This window comes from Leptinotarsa decemlineata, unplaced genomic scaffold (assembly GCF_025532065.1).
Source record: "Leptinotarsa decemlineata unplaced genomic scaffold, Ldec_3_MD MMD2_tig00026294_RagTag_RagTag, whole genome shotgun sequence".
NCBI lineage: Eukaryota > Metazoa > Arthropoda > Insecta > Coleoptera > Chrysomelidae > Leptinotarsa > Leptinotarsa decemlineata.
The window spans coordinates 12,213,876-12,236,200 of record NW_027412674.1 but is presented as its reverse complement, the minus strand read 5'-3'; the positions used below and the strand labels follow the sequence as shown (position 1 = coordinate 12,236,200).

Sequence of the window (22,325 nt, the reverse complement as noted above, 5' to 3'; positions counted from 1 at the left end):
TATGGTTTTGACCTCAATAAAATGAGATCACTACAAAAACTTCAAAATCGTGCAATGAGAATCACTTTGAGATGTAACAGATATACACCAATATCATTGATGTTGGGAACATTACAATGGCTGTCAATAGAAAATAGATTTATTTATTTAACTATGAGTTATATCTTCAAAATGTTGCATCTTCTTCCATCATATTTTCAAAAATATATAACTATCAATACGCAAGTTCACCAGCATGATACGAGAAGTAAACATAACTTACATGTGACTAGGCAAACAAAAGCTTACAATATTAAAACCTTGGTGTTCAAGGGATTCATTGCTTACAACAGGTTGCCAGATGATATAAAGAAATCAGAAACTCTGCAACAGTTTAAAATAAAAATGATAAACCATTTACAGCAAAAGTAAAATCGTTGTATTGTATATCTATCAGGATTAAAAATTTTTAGTATCAATACGAGTATTAATATATGTATCTTCTTACGGGATATGAGTGTATAGTGGGTAGTGAGATAGCATAACTTATTGGTTTCTTATGTATGTTTGTATATGATTATTGTGGTATTTGGCTGTAGGTGAATGGTATCAATATATGTATTTTCTTTCGGGCTATAAGTGTATATTGGGATAGCATTCTTATTGGTTCATATGTAGAATTGTATATGATTATTATGGTATTTGGCTGTACTTGAATGGTTTTCTTTTAGCAAAACAATGGAAAATATAACTCGAAATGTAAATACCTAGTGTGTACGTTTAAATTTAAAACAAAACAAATATATTAATACTATCAAAGGAGCTGCTAATTACTATATATAAGATTATACTTTGTGAATGTAGATTAGGATTACCTATTTCGATAAAAAGATTATTATTATTATTTTACCAGTGGGCGGTTTTACCAGTCCTCTTGTTATGATGATTTTGAAATCTTTTTGAAAGTTGTACTGTGAAACTGTGTTATCCACGGGCATTCCTAGTATTGGATCTACCTTCAGTTCATTGTACAGTTTCAAGTATTCTGCCCCCTGTGACTGGCTGATTGGGGTTTGCCCCTGCATTAGCCTGTGTGTCACCAATCGAGCTTCTCTTTGTATGTAGTTGTGCAATGGTGGAAGTTCGAGTAGGACCCCAAATGCTTCAGTTGGGGTCGTTCTCATGGCTCCCGTGACACTTATGACACCCAGCCTTTGTACGCCGCCTAATAGCCTAGCCGTACCCAACTGCCTAATTTTTGCCCAACAAGTCACTACACCATATGTTACCATGGGTGTCACTACCCTTGTATATTTTCACGCACATTCTTCTGCAGATTCCTAGGGCCATCCTGGCCTTGTGTGCTTTTTTTAGACGTGGAGGTTCCACGTGAGCCTGTGATCGAAAGTAACACCTAAGAACTTAATGGATTTTCATCAAGTATCAGTCAGTTCTATCCTATTTTTATATGGTTAACATAAAGCAAAAAATTCTTATTTTTTCATTCAGAATGTGCCTTCCATAATTGATTTCCTTAGTAGTTTGTATAGTGTTTGATTGACAATGAAAAAGTACTATTTACATGTTGATGAACAAGAAATGAAATGTTTGAAAAATTATCTTTTTGTTTAAATCAATTTTTCGAAATTTGGCAACATAAGTTTATTTTCTTGACTTCAACCTTGAATGATTTTGCTAAAACATAAATCGCTAGAGAAGTGATCATATCATTATTTTTTGAATTCTGTACATTTGAAGTGCAAGAATAAAGATCAGCAGCAAGCGAGTTTATATTACTAGAAATGAGTTCCTAAAATAGTTGATTTTTTTATGTTTTTGTCTTTCAGGTAGCTGTGTTTTCAAAAGTGCATTAGAGCTCCAAAATAAGTCATTTTAATTGAAATGTTTTGCACAAGCTGTTAAAATGAATAGTCACCTAATAAGTGAACACTTGAATAGATAGGCTGCTGGAATACTTACCTGTCCATAATATATCAATTTCTGGAGACAATTTAGATCCTAAAGTATTCAAATACTCTGAGTTTGTTACATTAGGTACAGCCCTAGTAGAACAATACTGAGTAGGGCATAATAAAAATTTTGGGTGACCCAAATGTTGATAACATTCATTAGTTACTGAGACTTGCGCCTGAGCGAAAGACTGAAAAATCTCCTTATCTGCCTCGGACATTTCCGATTCAATATCATCGAATAACAAGGCGAAAGCATTACAGCCAAACTGAGACACTTGTTCAAGTTTTCTTTTCAAGGCTCCTACTTCTTTTGAACTACTGTATGTTATATCTAAACCTGGAGACAAGGCATAGTAAAACGTAATATTTTGGTCTTTAGCAGCCTGGATTAGGCCAGTGAGATGTTCAGCTTCCTCCACTGTGTATAACTCCCTCCAGTAAGCTCTATGTTTATAATCATCTTTTGGCGCATATACATAGGAATCCATACCCCATTTTTTCATTCTAAAATATATTATTTTTGGTCATAAATTAGGTCAGATCACTTACATACTAACTTTTGAAACAAATCTTTTCGCTGTTCTGTAGTCCATGGTCTTCCATAGAATCCTGAAAAAGGTCGTTTTTATTCCCCTTCTACTTCAACAATTGAAAGATAAAGATAAAACTTTATTTATTGAATTAAAAAATTGTGTTTTATTAACTTCACCTTCAACAACACCACATATGAAATTTCCGTTTTTAATATTGATGTTCTCTAAAACTGGTGAATCAGATATTGCTGCCATTATTCCTATAAATTTAGCAGTTGCAAAATTTCTTCAAAATATCCAACAAAAATAAAAGTACTTTGTTTATTTGGTTCTACTCTTGAAAAAGTCACATCACATTCACAAACTTGAAATTTTGACTTTTGACGGTTTTGACATCTTAAGATCCTCATCCAGCATCCATCTGTCGGCAGATTCAGAAGAACAGGTTCTAGAATTCAACTTTTTATGGTGAATTCATGTCAAATGGTTCAAGATATCCACGTAAGATGTCTATAGAAGGATTAGGACCACCATTGTATATATACTATATACAAAGGGACCACAAACCACTTTACAGTAAGTGGTTTTTGATTAGAACATTGTCTAAATCCTTAGCTTAGACAATGATTAGATAAAGTGATGGAAAAATTTAAATTGTATAGGTGAAAGAACTTTTTTAAGCAAACGAACCAAACTCATTGTAGGTTAGGATAATTTTGAATCAATCTGATATTCTAATAAACATAATGTCACCAAGTTGTTTAGGTACGTTTGAGTTGAGATATTTTGTCTAAAGACCCCCAAGCCAATTAGTTATATCATTCCAAAAATATCCTAAAAGTTCTTTTCAGACTAGGTGCTTTAGCCACAGTATCACTATAACTATAGAATGTTATGCCGATATTGATGAAATATAAAATCTAAATATAATATAAAAAAAATTTAAGTTAATGGACTGTAGAAGAGTCATTTTCGTCATCAGTTCAATTCAATTCATTCATTACCTTTTTAGTGATGAAACATATGTATGGTTCGTCAATACACAAATTGATAAAAATAGTTTATCCATAAATATGAATCACAATATATACACACCATATACATTTTTAGACATATGCACATATATACTTACATACACAAATGTACATCAGTTTCAACTAAATGTAAAAATTCGTCAATTGCATATACAACTCGAGAGAGTTTTCACACTTTTTTATTTTTTTTATGAAAGTTTCTCTTTCATTCTAGGTATATTATTTTAATTTATTCTTTTTATTTTATATCAACGACTTATTATTGGAAAAGTCAGCTTTGTAGACAACATCAGATTAAGCAAAAAAATATCAAATGGAGGAAACATCTTCGAAAAGCTTATATCAAAATCAGTTTTGAATATTACGTATCAACAAAAAACTTTTGAAGATTTATTCTAGATTTAATAAAAATGAACAGTTCAATAGTATATATGATCCGGAGTTTCTTCTTCCAATTCTACAGGATTCGGCATGATGAGATGTTGATATACAGGTATCTGGAAAGTGTCAAATGAGTATCAATCTGAATACAAAAAAATACTTTTCTACATATGGACAAGATGTGTCGAATTCGATTTCCTTGGGTTTCGTAGTTCTTTCTGGAATTGCATAATGATTTCCAAGGACTGGCGTTTGTAAGGGTTTTCCATAGATTTTGCTTTGGTCAATGTGAATCAGATCTTTTTCTGCTTGTTTCTGTAGTTGTTTGATGGTCAGTCTCTTAGGGAATGTTCCACCACAGAGAACCTTCAAAGAATACTTGAATTATTTAATGAATTCAATCAATTAATTGTCTTAATGATGAATTTAATGCAGAGTGCAACAGACTGTTGGTTGGCACTGGAAGACACAGCATTCTGGAAATGAGCTCTGACTTTATGCCTCCAACTGCCAACTACAAACTGCCTTATAAACTACTGTTCCCGAGTAGAAAGGACTGGATCCTCCAGGAGAAGGAAATATTAAGAGCAGATGGTTGTTGGTTTACAGATGGATCAATAACACCTTCCGGTTCTGATGCAGGTGTTTTTAGTCGCAGACCCAAGACAGAGATATCAACTTTCCTAGGAACCTATGCGACTGTATTCCAAGGGGAAATTTACGCTATTGAAGTGTGTGCGGAGAGTTCGGAAGAATCCAACCTCATACACAAATCAATAAAAGTATTCTCGGACAGTCAAGTGGTGTTGGAAGCTCTTGGATCCTACCAAACAACGACTAAATTGGTAGCAAATTGCCAAAAACGACTCTCCTCCAATGGAAGACCTAACAGATTGTCTCTGGTCTGAATTTCTGGCCACTGTCAGTGGCATTGCTTTAGGCGTTGCCAAACAAAGATTGAACACCTGGATGGCGAGAACATTTATGTACTTCTGGCAGAATCTTCCAGGATTGGCTCACTCCAAGGCGTTTATTCACCCTTCGAAGCTTGATACCAAACAGTTGTTAAACTACAGTAATAATAATAATAATAATAATAATATCTTTATTCGTCTTGAGAAACACAAGGTTTATTGATATGTCAAAACAAATAGCGCAATTAAAATCATGCTACATACATCTTAAGATTCCACAATCAATGGTGCTCATGAATTGAGAAATAAAAAATACGAAGACATACTCATTAAAACAAATTACATTACATGATGGAATTTGAGAATTAGACGGTTATCATAAGGTTGGAAAAATTATATCGAGATCATCAAGAATATCAAGATTGTTAAGAAGTTCAGTACAAACATTTGATTCAAATTACAATACACATACCTACAAGACTGCTTCAAATTCTTATGGTGGAGAATCAAGTTATTTCTAGGGAAAGGCAAAATGAAATGAGGACTAAGTATCGATAGCATTTATAAAGAAAAAGCCAAAGAGTCATGTAGAACTGTCACTCACTGTGTACTGTCGTATAATTTATTCGAAAAAAAGTAGCACCCCTCATTGGTATTCTATTCAAAATCAGGACTTATTCTTATATTCCTCTTAAATTTTAGAAAAATATTTATTTCAGTCTTATATACTAACAAGTGCATTATCTTATTTCTATTTGGGGATCATTCAATGAATCCACAATAATATGTGTGATTGATGACTTGTTTATTTTGTGGTAATTCATGATCATTTTAATGAAATGAATAAAATGTCTAATGTCCACTAGTAAATTTTATTAATACGGCCGGTTTCGGGTTCAACCCCATTATCAAGTACTTATAAAACTTATTTTATACTTGAAGTTTATACTCAATGAAGTTGGCATATTTTTTAGTTACTGTATGTTTAAAGTAAAAATATAAATTACTAGCTATTGCCAGTTTTTATATTAACATATAGCCGAAGCTACTGAACCTAGAATCTTGAAATATGCAGGTAGGTTTTTTGTATAGCACTAAATAAGCATCAAGAAAGCGAATCAAGAATTTCCACCCCCACTGGGAAAAATTGGGATTCAAAAATTGTATTGAATTTCTTCAGTTTTGAAGTTGGAAACCTGAAGTTTTCGGTTAATGAAGAAATACTGTAACCATTCAAAATTGTCTGTCACGAAACTCAATGTGACGAACCAAATTATACGTGGGCGAAGCCGCGGGCAACAACTAGTTCATTCAATAAAAAATAAATAAAAAAAAATCCAGACATAAATTTCATAAAAATAATAATATTCATAGTCATAACATTACATAAACAAAATCATTATCAGTCAGTAATTTCAAATCTAACAGGAATCTTATATAATACAATTCTTGAACAAATAATAAATCTGAAACTGCTCTCAAATTCAGAAATCAATTGAAAAAGTATTCAATGAACCAAATTGGAAATTAATAATAATAAAAACGTTTGTTTGACAAGTAACAAACGTTATTGCGTATTGCCAAACGTTGGCAATATACTCACTAGTGCCATAAACTTCAGAGTAGTTTCTGATCACTGTATATGTGAGAGAGCATATTAAACACATAAAATCTCACATTAAAGTACGTTTATAAATACTTATATCATAATCGGATATTTCACAAATAGACGTGTTGTTGAAATAGCAACTTATAACTTACAGTGTTGAAGAATATAGTAACAAACATTCATCTCTCCCAATTACCTACACACAGAGGTTCAGATAAATGTCTGGTTTATCTGCACGAATAGAGTGTGGACCAAAATGTGAAGTTTTCAAGCGGACTGTAATTTTTCACAGTCTTGATACCCAAATTGAATGGTGTTGATCAATGATTCAGAGACACACTAAACTGTGGCGAATACTTCAGTGAATTCAATCATTTACCCTTAACGTAGTTGAGCTTGCCACCTTCTTGATATCAGCGGGAATTGGAAAATCGAAGTCTGGTCCAACAGGTTGATTATTTGGAATTTCTCTCCATGGTTTAAATGTACCAATTGTTTGTAAGTAGCGGCCACCCAATGTCCACATTCTTGCACTAAAATCTGCGCTGCAGCTGAAAAACAACCAATTTCAAAAATTATTGAATGAGGTATGGTTGGCCCATGTATCGTACCATTGCTAGTATCTTATAGTGGAAAGAAGAAAAAGAAGTTCAAAGCTTCTAGGTATTGCTAACCACATTCAAACAAGTGCGTTCACCAGTTTCTAGCTGAACAAATTCAAACTAATGATGAAAACTTTGTTTTGTTCATGTTAAGTACAGAAGCTACCTGTTGTTAAATATTACTGGAGTTTTTTCCCAAATCGTTATTTTTAACACCTCGACACGTGTTTCGATCACCAAGTGATCATCTTCAAAGAGGAAGATTAAAACTAAGAACTAGTGCAAGCTAATCCTATTTATGCTATAAAGGTAACTCATACAGGTAAACCATCCAGGCGTACCAACCTTACAGGTATACCAACCTAAATTAATTTTACAATTTTGCCTTATCTATTATTTCACAATATATGCTTATATAAAACAATTTTCAGCTATATAAAAATTAATTTCACAATATTGCCTATCCAAATTTATTTTTGCAATGTGTCCTTATGTAGTAATCAGTAAACCCAACAATATTATTTTATTTTATCATAACAAGCTATTCAGTATGCTCTTTGGTATAGGTCCGTCATCGTTATTCATAATATTATTGTGTTTACTTATTTCTACACTCTCATAGGCATCTAGTTGCCTGTTGTTGTTAACTTGTCTAACTAATCTTAATGAACTGAAGTCTATGGAATGGTTTTGTTGCAAAATATGATAGTAATTATACTGCAAGGATTCCAGCCCAAAATCCCATGTATTATCTTATGGCGCTTCATTCTGGTCCTTTTTGGACCTCAGGCCCACTTTACACGAAAGGAGTAAAGGTCAGCGCCTCGTCTCTGTCAGACGTCCATTATGTGTAAACTGAGCCTTAGTCTTCAAAGCCCACTTCAGACCACCTCCACTTATCCACTTAGTACTCCGCCCTCGGCCCCCTTGGTACTCCACCTAACCTATCGGCTTCCTTAGTACCCCGTCCTCGGCCCCTTGGGGGGGGCTCGGTTAGCCCCACTCCCGGTGAGCTCGGAACAAGTTTGTTCATCTACTGATTTGAATTTCCCGCTCTATGCGCGATAGCTGATTGGTTGACTGAATGACGATAAAAGTGGAAAAGTGGGGGTGGTCTGAAGTGGGCTTTGAAGGCTAAGGCTCAGTTTACACATAATGGACGTCTGGCAGAGACGAGGCGCTGACCTTTACTCCTTTCATGTGAAGTGGGCCTGAGGTCCAAAAAGGACCAGAATGAAGCGCCATAAGAAAATATATGGGATTTTGGGCTGGAATTCGTGCAGTATAATTACTTATGATGGGCGACTGCTGATTTCTCAGGTCTTCCATATTGTTGTGTTTGTGTTGGTGTGTGAGTTTTTTCAATTCATCCACTATCTGTTCTTGTGTAACTAAATCAATGGTTTTGGATGTTTTACTAAAGACGTGATCTTTTTCAATAACGAAAGTTGTAATGAATTTTTCCAGTTTTATTTGCATGAGATAGCTTCAGCTGAAAATTGATCGTACCTTATTAAAATCTGGCATTCGTCAATGTAAGTTAAACCAGAAACCGGCATGAAATGCCCCTTATAACTGTTCAGGAGCTTTGGCTTAGGCTGATTTACTACCATCCTGCGAGCTCTTCCGATGAACGTGTCACCCCACGTGAAAGGAAACATCAACCTATATTTTGGCATACAAATGTGCTCTTCATCTTGTGGTAAAACACAGTAGCTCTTAAGAAGCCAAGTTTTTATGTAGCCCACGGAAGTTCCTGGAAAATATGAAAACTTATTCTTGAAAGTTATTTATGACCAAGCGATCTGTAAACAATGAGTTTCAAAAAATACCATGAAATTCAACAAAAAACATTATTTGACTTCCTACAGTTTTATTGAGTATATAACCTGCTGAAAAGTTCACTTGTGATGCACTCTTTGGAATCTTTGGTGTAGTAATGAATATTACTGTAGTTTTATCTCAACACCAAACCATTATTTCAACACCTCGACACGAGTTTCGATCACTAAGTGATCATCTTCAAGAGGAAGATTACCCTGAGAAGTTATTGCGTAATATAAACCTTATGTTTCCGATTTGTCTGAGAAATTAAGACGCATCGGTTATAGGTAATGTAGGAACACCTTTCAAAACTACCATCACATTGGGATCTCAAAATATCTAAAGGAACAATTTGTTCGAACAAGTCTTCCCTTACCTCTTAAAATCAGATAGTTGTTGGTTCAAAGATGGATCAAAAACACCTCCAGGTTCTGGTGCAGGTGTTTTCAGTCGCAGACCCAGGACAGAGATATCAACCTGCCTAGGAACCTATGCGACTGTATTTCAAGCGGTAATTTACGCTACCTATTGAATTGTGTACGGAGCAGTGGCGTATTTAGAAATTGTCAAGGTGAAGGCTGAACAGTTTTTGCCGCCCTTGCCTCTACAATGGGGAATGCTCCTCAATTTGGGTTATTACAGCAAATGCAAGTTTGAACAAAATAAAGTTGAGTTTAATTCATGAGTTTTTCAAATTGACTTCGAAAAATATTCAAATTGATGTTTCAAATGTTGGGTTTAAATTTTTAAATGGATTTGTTTCTAATTCACATATTGACAACAGCGCCTATATCAAGTTGAAATAAATTATACGTACCTAGATATTCTAATTCAAAAAAGGACAATTATCTTTATAAATCAACAATTAAGACAAAATATAAATTATAGTTCAATACCACCTCCACAAGCCACATATGTCATAGAATGTCTCGGAACTCGAAACATAAGTAAACAGAACAGCACGCCTCTGAAATATGTCATCTTTGTTTGTCTCATACAGGTAACAGATTCATTGTCCTTTATTAGCTATAACCGATGTTGCCAAATTTTGAAATAGAAACGAATCCCTTTAAATGTTGAATGCATTATTTCATTCCTCTTTTTTAAGTATTTAAATAATTTTTTAAAGAAAAAGGTTGAAATGATAAGTTCAAAATGCGTTGTTTTAGAGCTCTCTTATGAAAACTATTTGATTTTCGTCAGGAGGAACATTCCCCATTGTGTACGGAGCAGTGGCGTATTGTCAAGAAGAAGGCTGTACATTTGTCGCCCTTGCCTCTACAATTGTCGTGCCCTACATTATTTCAACAATTTCGTTGAAATCGTAGGTGAAATCTTTTACGAGCGGAGTGATATTTTCCACTTACAAAATAAAGTACATTTGGTAAATGTGAATTAATATTCTTTATTGCGCTTCCAAACAAAAAAATTAACTCAGTCAAGTTATGAAAATTCGTTGCAATAACTTCTGTTGGCAAAATCATAGATGATATCGTCGTAAATAATCTTATTCATTAATTCTGACTCTGTGCAAAAAAGAACAGAGGCGTTAAATTTTTCTTTGCTCAAGCTCGATCTCAGATAATTTTTTACCCTTTTCAGACAAGAAAAGCTTCTCTCACTCAAACAATTCGTGAGAGGAGGAAAGTCATCGGCAAAATTTGTTCCAGACTTGTATCTGTAAGACATCAGAAAAGTGTCATGCCAAAATCTTTTTGATTTCCATGATGTAGCAAAAGAATCCAACCTCATACATTAGTCAGTCTCGGACATTCAAGCGGCGTTGGAACCTCTTGGCTCCTACCTTGCAACGTCTATATTGGTAGCAAATTACTAAAAACGGCTATCCTTGATAGGAAGACTTAACAGATTGCCTTTGGTCTGGATTCCTGGCCATACTGGCATCGTTTTAGACTTTGCCAAACAAAGATTGAACACCTGGATAGCAAGAAGATTTATGGGCTTCTGGCAGAACCTTCCAGGATAAGCTCACTCCAAGGCGTTTATTCATCCTTCGAAGTTAGATACCAAACAGCTGTTGGACTACAGTAGGGATGAACTACGATGTCTAAGATGCCTTCTGTCATTTGAATCATCATATGCAAACACTCGGACTGTCAGAAGACAGTGTGTGTCGCTTCTGTTTGGGAAATGATGAAACAGCAGAGCACATACTTTGTGCCTGCCCCGCTGGGAACCAAATCAAGTTTTTAGAGTTTGGCAGAGCCTGAAAGACCACTCACCATACAAACTAATCGGCTTCGTTAGGGAGCTGGGTTCATTTGGTCGAGTGTGAATAGGTGTGAGCCACAATAAACCCTTTCGTGTTGCACTGGAGGGTCGAATATACCCACTCACTTTGGACCTAACGTGACCTTCCCTTACCTACGAAGTAGGTTTATGGACCTACAGCTATCGAGAAAACAACTACTCCTCTGGCTAATACCACGGAGGACGTTGAATTATATCCGACAGGTATCAGTAAAGGCGATACAACTGCCGGAATCGATTTTTAATTATTGGAGCACACTTGCAGACAGGTTTCGGCCTATTTGGTCACTCGACACTTATCAGAAAACAACTACTTCCCTGGCTGATACCACGAAGAAGGTTGGATTATGTCAGTCAGACCGCCGACCTCTAAAGAAAGCTAGGTAATTTTTTTTTCAAATTTTTTTCAATTTTTTCAGTTTGTAAGTAATATTAACACGTTCAGCGCCAAGGTACTACATCAGATTCCACGATTTTTCATTATTTTTTATTTTTACTTTATTTGGAGCTCTGGTGTTATTCTGAGTATGGAAAAATCATTTTCGAAATTTTCCTTTCATTCTTTCGTACGTTTTGGAATGTGTATCATTTTCGATACACGTGGCCCTTGAAATAGTTTTCAATCGTTACGTAATTCATGGGCCATGTGTATCGAAGAAGATACACATCAATTTATTTCATCATTTCATGTTTTTCTCTTTCTTTTCAGATTGGCGAGCAGAATAAACAAGAAAAAGAAGAGAAAAAAATTGAATTCGAAAATTCATTGTATTGAATTGGGGAAAAACAAGAATTTTGTTTTTCCTGAATTCTGTTTCTTTGTTTCAGATTACTTATTGAATATAGTTTGTGAATATTTCTTGTGTGCAAAATACTAAGTAATCTAAAATAAAGAACATGGACTTTGATAGTGACGACTCCATTCACGATCCGGATTTTGATCCTGTCAATGAAGATTATGATAATGGAGGTACATCAAGTGACAGTGAAAGTGGCGGGGAACCTTGGAATCCACCACCTAAACAAAGACGAACATCTATATTTTCTGAGGATAGACTGAGAGAATCACATGACACTCCACTATTATCATCGATTTCGAAGCCTGATGGTGAAATACCAAGTACGTCAGGTATCACTTCTTCTGGAGTAACTGAATCTGCATGGCTAAACCAAAAATTGAACGATATAGAATGGGAAATGCCTACTCATGAAGATCCGCCCACTATTGAGTATACCGCGCCATTCACGGGAATGAAAGATATTTATTCTGGAATCCTAGCCCAGGCGAATCCTATTGACTATTTCGATTTATTCTTGACACATGATATTTTGGTACTCATTACAGATCAAACCAATTTGTATGCTACTCAACAGCTTATGATGAACGACACTCCAGTTCAGTCAAGAACTCACTCGTGGATTCCAGTAACTATGAATGAAATCACTCAATTCATAGCCCTAATTGGTTGGATGGGTTTAGTAAAATTACCAGCGATAAGAGATTACTGGCGAGTGCACAAACTTTACGGTATTCCATTAGCACGAACTGTAATGGCTAGGAATCGATTCGAGTTGATTTTGAAGTTTCTACACTTTTCTGATAATACCACTACTGATCCCAGTGACAGACTATGTAAAGTCAGAGAATTGTTGAATAACTTCGTTGAAAATTATAAAAAATCTTATACACCTGGTAAAGACATTTGCGTAGACGAATCTTTGATACCTTGGCGAGGAAGATTGATATTCCGGCAGTATATACCTAATAAAGCTGCCAAATATGGTATCAAAATCTACAAGCTTTGCACTGATAAGGGGTATACCTGGAATCTAATAGTTTATTGTGGTAAATCTAGAACACCAGAATGTGAGGTTTCTGAGAAAACCGTGATGTCTCTGGCAGAGGGTCTTTTGGACGAAGGCAGAACAATGTATACGGATAACTTTTACACAAGCATACCGCTTGCATATCGTTTGAGACGAAGGAAGACTCATCTAGTGGGTACGCTCAGGGCAAACAGAAAATATTTGCCAAATAATATTATGGGAGCTAAACTGAAAAGAGGCGAAATGTCTGCAAGTCAAACAAAGGATGGTGGTATTGTTGTCCTAAAATGGCGAGATAAGCGCGATGTGAGAATGCTTTCAACTAAAACGTCAGCCCTCAGAACTGTGACCAGCACAACTAGAACAAATACACCCATAATGAAACCAATATGTATTACAGAATACAATAGCGGCAAATCATCCATTGACCTCAGCGACCAAATGGCAACGTATGGATCAGCTTTGCGTCGCTGCACTAAATGGTATCGTAAGCTCGCTATTGAGATCATATGGGGAACTAGTTTAGTAAATGCCCATTTTTTGTACAATGAAACAACTACTAATAAAAAATTGACTATAACAGAATTCAGAGAGCAAGTGATCACAGGAATGCTCGAACGATGTACTACGACGGAAGCTGAATCCAAGAAAACGAAGGGGAAACACTATCTTATAAATAATGAAGTGGAGGGGAAGAATGTACGTGGACGATGTGCGGAATGCTACAGAAAATATGGCAGAAAGGGGAAAGAGATTGACGGAAAACTTGTTATAGCCTCGCAAGTTATAACAAAATGTTCTGTTTGCGGAACATTTTTGTGTCGTAAATGTTTCAATAATACTCACTAATGTTTATTCACCATGCTGTTCAGTTTCATAAGTTTTTTCATTACAATTTTTCAGAGAATACATTGTTTTATTCTACCACCATATAATTTTTATGATATTTCAAAATATAAACATCCATATCCCAACCCAGGCATACACAAACTTCCGTGTAGGCCAAAACTTCATTTTCGTCCTATTAAACACACGGCAAGTGTGCGAGTTGACGACACACAACGCATTGAACGAGATGAACGTCGTGTATCTTTTTCGATACACATTGGATAGGACAGTGTGTATCGAAAAAGATACACATGGCGTTGAACGTGTTAATGAATACGACAAGTTACTACCTAATTGGACTCTTCAGTGGTTTGTATTACGCAGCAACTTTTCGGGGTTAACTTTCCAGTTTGCCGTTTATCACACATTGAGCTTCGTTTATTTTTCAAATTGTATACACCCAAAAAAAAGTAGGAAGTGTTGTCCTCCACAAAAAAAGTCTTTCAAAGTAGATTATTTTACAATCTTCATTGATAGACCTCCATCATAAATGGGCCATCACAAGGCGAAATATGTGTAATGAAACTCACCTATGAATAAAAATTCATTATTCTCGTCAGTTGCCATCGAAATCACGTAGTCCCCAGCTTTATGGATAGCAGAGAAGGAAGTTATGAATCCTCCCGCGACATGGTGATTCCACACCTGGATAACACCATTTTCAAAGGCGACTAAAAGAGTTCCAACCCCTGGATCGCTTTTTCTCTTGTTCAAAAATATCATGCAGTGAACAGCGGGTCTACGTAAATGAAAACATTCGTCGGGCATTGGCACCGTTGAAACTCTTCTATCTCTCAGTTTACCTCCGAATGAATGCTTCCCTGGACCTAAACAACGGATTATAGATTTCCTTCCAGCTTTGATTTGCACTGGGAAACTTTAAAATATATCAAAAATAAAAAAACACACGGGATTGACGAAGTATCCAATAAACTTTTTGAAAATCTTTCCGATCAGGTTCTTCATATTCTGGCGGATTCAATTAATGTGTCTTTCACAACTGGAACATTTCCTGGCGTCCTGAAAACTGCTTTAGTTATTCTTATTCACAAGGGGGGGTGCAGCGAACAAGCCGTCAAAACTTCGACCAATTTCTCTTATACCATCTCTATCGAAACTTATAGAGAAACTTGTCAAGAAAAGAATGATATTCTTCTTTACAAAACATAATATAATAAACAATGCCCAATTTGGCTTTCAATCATGTAAGAATACTAGCGATGCTATCTTTGACTTCTAGGAAGAGCTATATTTAGGACTAAATCAAGGCGAGGCGGCCGCTGCAGTATTCTGTGATTTTTCTAAGGCCTTTGACTGTGTAGATCACAGAATATTGCTGAAGAAATTATTTCTTTATGGTTTCAGAGGGCCAACCCTCGAATGGTTCAGCTCTTTTCTCTCTGACAGAAATCAAATTGTCAAGGTAGGAAATAAAACATCCAGTCTCTCCAAAATATGCCGTGGAGTTCCACAAGGATCTGTTATAGGTCCTATCTTATTTCTCCTATATGTGAATGATCTTCCTAACAGCAATATTGATGGTAAAATTACACTATTTGCAGATGACACCACTTTATTGTGGCGTGGAAAGGATTTGGTTTCCTTGAAGAGTACCATTAAAGCTGATTTAGAAAAAATTAAGTATTGGTGTGACTCAAACTCACTATGTTTTAACTTCAGCAAAACTATTATTCTATCATTTGAATTTGTGCATGGAAATTTCTGCCTTCAAACTCATATGATAGAAAATAAACAATCTGCTAAATTCTTGGGAATTTGGATTGATAACTTTCTGAAATTTGAAGATCATATAAAATATCTGAACAAAAAACTTTCATCTAGCTGTTATGCCATTAGAGTTATCACTAAAGAACTGGGAGCAACTGCTGGTAAAACTGCGTACTACGCTTTAATCGAATCTCACTTGAGATATGGTGTCGCCTTCTGGGGGTTTTGTAGCAAACAGTTACTACAGTCTGTTTTCGTTTTGCAAAAAAGAGCAGTGAAATTCATCTACAAAGCCAATATTAGGGACCATTGCAAACCCCTATTTATCAATAACAAATTACTGACTGTACACTGCATTTTTATCTTGGAAACAGTAAGTCTCATATTTAAAAGAAGAGAATGCTATAGATCAGAAAATACCTACTTTACCCGTCAAATTCACGACATACCTCTGCCTATTCCAATAAGAACGTTAACAAAACATTTTGTTTGAGAGTCGTAAGATTTTCAACCATTCACCTACCGAAATGAAAAGTATAGTGAACTACAAGGTATTCCGTAACCGTGTAAAAGAACTTTTGCTCTTAAAAGCGTATTACAGCTTGGTCGAATATTTTGAAGACAGGCTTTGAGACCAGCTTCTGATTTAGGTTTTATTTTTTGAACTTTGTACAATTTTGGAAATTTTACATAACTTCGACTATTATATTTTATTAAATTTTTATTTTGTCTGCACCTGTTATTTTTATTTTTCTTTATAATTACTTGATAACTTGTATTTCATATATATACAGTGTCACCGATAAAGTCCGCATCAAATGGGAAACGTTTTTATTTATCGTTTTATGTGAAATTTGATTTTGGCAGTAGATTTTGCTTAAGAAATGATGTCAAATGGCGTCTACAAAATAGGTCACGTGATTTCCTTAACCTGTCAAAATTGACATTTAAAAAAAGAAACATCGAAAAATGACATTATTCTTCAAAATATCCAAAAATATCAAAGGATAAAAACATTTTTTTTTGTAATTTTATACCCACACACCAAGTTTCAAACCCATAATAAGTATTTTATATTTTCACTATTTTTCCGCACTCCTGCTTTTTCTACTTATCAAAATTTAAGCACATCTGTACTAAATCATTTATTTTAACTAAACTCGTCACCGAATTTCTTTTTTTGTAATATAATAATATTTTAAGAGCCTCTTTGATGTTAAAAACAAATTTTGAAAAATAAAAGTTGTCAAACTTGATGCAAAGTTCATCTAGTTTCAATGGAGCTTTCAAAACTATACAGTATTTGAGTTTTTTAATGAGCAAATGGCCTCACAATATAAATTAGAAAAAAAACAGAACATTAGGAAACATCATTTCGTGATTCTTGAAGCCCATTCAATAAAAGAAAAAAATTCATAGTATTTACATTTACCTACTCCGCTAACAACACTAATTTTAAAAAACTGGGTAGGCTGTGAAAAAATATGAAACTACATAATGTGTTTTAGAAAACGTCACTGTCACTGAATAAATTAATGCCCGTTAGTTCAATGTAATGTATGAAAATTAAAATAATGTGAAATTGAAATTGTGCTAATTTGTGGTGAAAACACATTGCATCTACAAGTGGCTGATATTTTTAACGCAAGACATCCTGGTAGACATGTACAGCAATCCACTGTAAGTAGAATTTTAAAAAAATTTAAACTGACTGGTTCAGTTGAAAATACTTTTAAAAAACGTAATAATCCATCACGCAATAATGATGAGGTTCAGTTGGCTGTCTGCCTGGATGTTATCGAACAGGGAAAATCAAGTATTACCAATATTGTAGATAGAACTGGCGTTAAAAGAGAAAGCGTAAGAGCAATTTTACATAAAAATAAATTCAAACCCTACAAACCCAAATTTATAAATACCTTAAAGGAAAGAGATTTCGATGTTCGACTAGATTTCTCTTTCTGGTACCAAGGAGAAGTAGAATTAAACAGAAAATTTCCTTACAAAATCCTATTGACCGACGAAGCTACCTTCACATCGAACGGCGTAGTCAGTTCCCAGAATTGTAGGTGGTGGGCTCAGGAAAATCCTCATTTTGTGATAGAATGTCGGGACCAATATTCATTCAAAACAAATGTGTGGTGCGGTGTTTTAAATAATCAGGTAATGGGACCATTCTTTTTTAGACACAATTTAACTTCTCAGGATTATTTGCAATTTCTAAATACTGAGATCAGTGATATAGTGGACAATATGCCGGTTGAAATAAGACACAGTCTGTGGTATCAATGTGACGGGGCTCCTATTCATAGTTCAAGACAAGTCAAAGAGAAACTATTAGAAATGTTTAGGGGCAAAGTTATTGGGCGAAATATGGAGCAAATATGGCCGCCTAGGTCGCCAGATTTAACCCCACTAGATTTTTTCTTGTGGGGTTACTTAAAACAAATCGTTTATAAACAAAGACCTTTTCGTGACGTGAATCACCTAGAAACTGTTATTAGAAACTCTATTTTAAACATAAACCCTGTGAGTATCAGCAACTCAATAAAAGATGTATCAAGAAGGACAATTATCTGCATAGAACGCGATGGAAGACATACAGAAATGTAGTGTATTTAATGTCGTGAGTCTTTTTTTCGTGTTTTTTTTTCTATTAGGTATAGGTACATGTTTATTTTCAGTTCCTTTTAATTAAGATTAAATTCCACTGTATTTTTTGTTAAAAAAACAATAAACACTCTAAGATATTGTTTCCTAATGTTCCGTTTTGTTCTAATTCATATTGTGAGGCCATTTGCTCATTAAAAAACTCAAGTACTGTATAGTTTGGAAAGCCCCGTTGAAACTAGATGAACTTTGCATCAAGTTTGACAACTTTTATTTTTCAAAATTTGTTTTTAACATCAAAGAGGCTCTTAAAATATTATTATATTACAAAAAAAGAAATTCGGTGACGAGTTTAGTTAAAATAAATGATTTAGTACAGGTGTGCTTAAATTTTGATAAGTAGAAAAAGCAGGAATGCGGAAAAATAGTGAAAATATAAAATACTTATTATGGGTTTGAAACTTGGTGTGTGGGTATAAAATTACAAAAGAAAATGTTTTTATCCTTTGATATTTTTGGATATTTTTTTTTAAATGTCAATTTTGACAGGTTAAGGAAATCACGTGACCTATTTTGTAGACGCCATTTGACATCATTTCTTTAGCAAAATCTACTGCCAAAATAAAATTTCACATAAAACGATAAATAAAAAAGTTTCCCATTTGATGCGGACTTTATCGGTGACACTATATATATATATATATATATATATATATATATATATATATATATATATATATATATATATATATATATATATATATATATATATATATATATATATGTGCATATATGTGTTATATATGTGTATGTATATATATGTGTATGTTATTTTGTGTAATAGTATTGTTTTCATATGCTTTGTCAATAAGATTTTTTTCCTAGACAATAAAGTACAGTGATTGATTGATTGATTGGTTTTACCTGATAACATCGAATCGACTGATATATGTGACGCAATCAACGTACTCTTCTGGGTAGTAGACGCTCTTCTTCTAAGGATCACTTCTTCCTTCGGTTTATCTTTTGTCCTCAACTGATATTGTATTTTAATCCTGGCGGTTGGGTTCGAAACGTTAAATTTTTTGTAAGGTTGTCCAGTTTCTAAACGCCACAGTATCAGTTCTCCGGAATAAGAGCTAGTAGCCAAGGTTTCTGGAACTTTCACTGTCGCAGAACTTATATCTTCGGTGTGCCGGAGGTCCCAATTCTTACTAATCAGATTGATTCGAAAATTAAAACAGAGCAATTAATTAAAGAATGTGAACTTTCACGGCCGGAAATAACTGTGTAAAACCTATTTTTCGGGTTTTTGGCCGTGCTCTGCAGATTTTATGGCAGATGTTTCGTCTACTACTGCGGTAGGCAGTATCGAACCCGATGTGGTAACGGTCGCATTGCCCGAATTGATGCTTGAGTTGTTCCCATCGTTTTGACTGCATTAACTACGTAACTCGTATTTGACTCTAGTTTTAAATTATCATTAGTGGGCGTAGCTTGGTTTCTCTTATTTGTAATACCTGACCTTGTTTGTGTACCTGTAAGGACAGATAGCCAGGTTTTATTGATGTTCATTGCCGCTTCTTTTCTACTGAAATTATCCCAGTATTTTTGAATTTCTATTGCCTTGCATGAGTGTCCCATAAAAAACTCCGCGGGCAAATATCTGGAAAATGGAAGACTATATCCATATTTCGTGAAGGTAGATGATTTTGATGTCGAAGAGTCCTCTTATTAACATAGATATCCAGCACTTGGCGTTAGGGCGTCGCCTTTTTTTTTTAATGGTAACCCAGATTTTTCAGTTTGTTTTGACTGAAAAATTGACTACTTAGAACGACCCTATAGAACAATTAAAAAACCCTTTATATCTGAAACTTGCATTTTTTATGACAGTGATATTTATGAGCTGAAACAGGTAATTGTTTCCATTGGAAAAATGACGTCATCTAGTTACGACGACAAACATTCTGAAAAATCTCCCAGATAACACATTACAACTCTTAACCAACATTATTAATGTATCGTTTCAATCAGAAAAGTTTCCTGATTTCCTGATGGTATCATTGGTAATACCACTTTATAAAGGTGGAAATCAGGGCGTCGCCTCGCATTATCGGCCTATTTCCCTAGTTCCCACATTAGAAAAACTTCTAGAAAAACTGGTCGAGATAAGGATAACTGTAATTCTGTCGAAATATAAAATCATTAATAAAGAACAGTTTGGCTTTCAAAGTGGCAAAAGCACTAATGTTGCAATTTTCCCACTAATGGAAACAGTTTATACTGGAATCAATAGTGGCGAGGTTGTTGCTGCAGTATTTTACGATTTTTCGAAGACTTTCGACTGTGTGGATGTCAAAGAACACTGCTGCGGAAACTTCCCTACTACGGCTTCAGAGGAGTGATACTGAGCTGGTTCAGCTCATATTTGTCAGGTAGTGGAAACAATCCATCGCTCAGAAATTAGGAAAATACGTATTGGTGTGCCTGTAGGTTCAATACTAGGGCCAACTTTGTTCGTTATCCACCTCAACGATTTGATAAGTATGAATATTTCAGGAAAATTCACACTATTTGCAGACGATACTACCATTTTTAGGCAATCGGACAATGCAAATGATTTAACTTAACTCATATCCATCGATATGATGAAAGTGAAGAGTTGGTGTGATTCAAATCGCCTGTCTCTAAATATTTCGTAAATTAACACACTAACTTTCAGATGTGAATTTGACAATATACCCATTGGGAATGACATCATTGAGAACAAAAGTAGTTTAAAATTTTTCAGCTACTTTTACATATCGATTGAAAACTAAAATTTTAAGTATCGTCTGGTTGTTATGCAGTCAGAGTAATCGTAAATGAACTTGGTTTAACAGCAGCTAAGACTGTTTATATTTCTCTGGTGGAATCTCACCTGTGATATGGAATTCCATTTTGGGGCGTATGTAGTGGTTATCTACAACAAAATATTTCAATTTTGCAAAAATGAGCCGTAAGATATATGTGCGAATGAAAAAGTACAGACTCTTGTAGATTACTCTTAACCACTCATGGAATTCTAACAGTTATTTCTGTATTTATAATGGAGACAGTGTGAGTAATTAAGAAATATTTGAACAAATTTCATTTCTCACCAACCCACTATGTGACAAGGCAATCCAACAACAATAAGTTGCCAATACCAATGACATCAGTCATGAAGGATTTCATTGTCTATAATGGTTGTAAAATGTTCAACCACTTGCCAAAGAATGTAATAGAAATAAAGTCTTCACAATGCTTCAGGAAGGCTGTGAAAGGTTTTATAAGTGACAGATCATACTATAAATATACAAGAATTTTATGATAATCTTATTTGTTTATTATTTACCAGCATCCTGTACGACTTATAAGTTTTTATATATACACTTTGTTTTTACACGAAAACTGTCGTATAGATTAAGTGAAACTTTGTCCACAAGATTTACTCTTATGACAATAAAGTATATTCTCTCTCTCTCTCTTATTCATGGCCCTCTTTATAATATACAATAAAATTGTCTTTTTTCATCAGTATTCAAGGGAAACTACAAGTGTGCTTATGGCTGAATTCAGAATTTGATGCAAAATCTAAAAACGAATTGAAAAATCTGGATTATTATTTGAAAAAATGGGCGTCGGTGTCGCGACGCCCTGCAGGATGACGACTAGTGCTTCATCTCTACGTGACATCAAAATCATCTGTTTTCACGAAATATGGATATTCTCTTTAAATTTCCAGATATTTGCCAAAGGAGTTTTATATGGGAGACCCCTGGATAGTAATCACTGTTACAGAATTATTATAAAATTACTATTCAAGAGTGTATAGAGAGACAATAGAAATTAAAAAACACAGGAATAACTTCAATAGAAATAAGAGGCCATGAGCGTTAATAAAATCTGGCTACCTGTCCTTACTGGTACAGTTATTTAACAGTTTTTTATCATTTCCATGTTTTCGTAAAGTTTTTTCAATTTTTCTCTTTGAAAAATCTAAATAATCAAACCATTGGTAATCCAAGTCTTGATTTTCCTATGTTTTTTCAATCAACAAATTTTGGCAGGACTCTCCCAAATATTCTTCAAAAATATTGGAAAAATTATTGTAAGATACTTCAGAAT

At 34.6% G+C, this 22,325-nt stretch overlaps 2 protein-coding genes across 4 annotated transcripts in view; both read right to left on the bottom strand.

Annotated features, from left to right (window-relative positions):
* Positions 1-2,875, bottom strand: part of Oga (O-GlcNAcase) — a 42,332-nt gene extending 39,457 nt beyond the window's left edge. The window contains exons 1-4 of one of the 3 annotated variants that reach the window (XM_074180439.1): positions 2,802-2,854; positions 2,662-2,745; positions 2,510-2,561; positions 1,960-2,456 (exon numbers count right to left, since the gene is read on the bottom strand). In XM_074180439.1, the coding sequence (XP_074036540.1) occupies positions 1,960-2,456; positions 2,510-2,561; positions 2,662-2,740 (628 nt within the window). In that variant the 5' untranslated portion in view covers positions 2,741-2,745; positions 2,802-2,854. Of the gene's footprint in view, positions 1-1,959; positions 2,457-2,509; positions 2,562-2,661 lie in introns of all 3 variants that reach the window. The other 2 variants (XM_074180438.1, XM_074180440.1) reach the window with 2 other exon arrangements.
* A 1,012-nt stretch (positions 2,876-3,887) lies between these two features.
* LOC111511862 (WD repeat-containing protein WDY) overlaps positions 3,888-22,325 on the bottom strand; it is a 37,675-nt gene continuing 19,237 nt past the window's right edge. Inside the window, exons 5-10 of the mRNA XM_074180437.1 lie at positions 19,098-19,387; positions 14,366-14,662; positions 8,535-8,781; positions 6,803-6,974; positions 4,069-4,266; positions 3,888-4,016 (exon numbers count right to left, since the gene is read on the bottom strand). Of these exons, the coding sequence (XP_074036538.1) occupies positions 3,939-4,016; positions 4,069-4,266; positions 6,803-6,974; positions 8,535-8,781; positions 14,366-14,662; positions 19,098-19,387 (1,282 nt within the window). The 3' untranslated portion in view covers positions 3,888-3,938. The remainder of the gene's footprint in view (positions 4,017-4,068; positions 4,267-6,802; positions 6,975-8,534; positions 8,782-14,365; positions 14,663-19,097; positions 19,388-22,325) is intronic.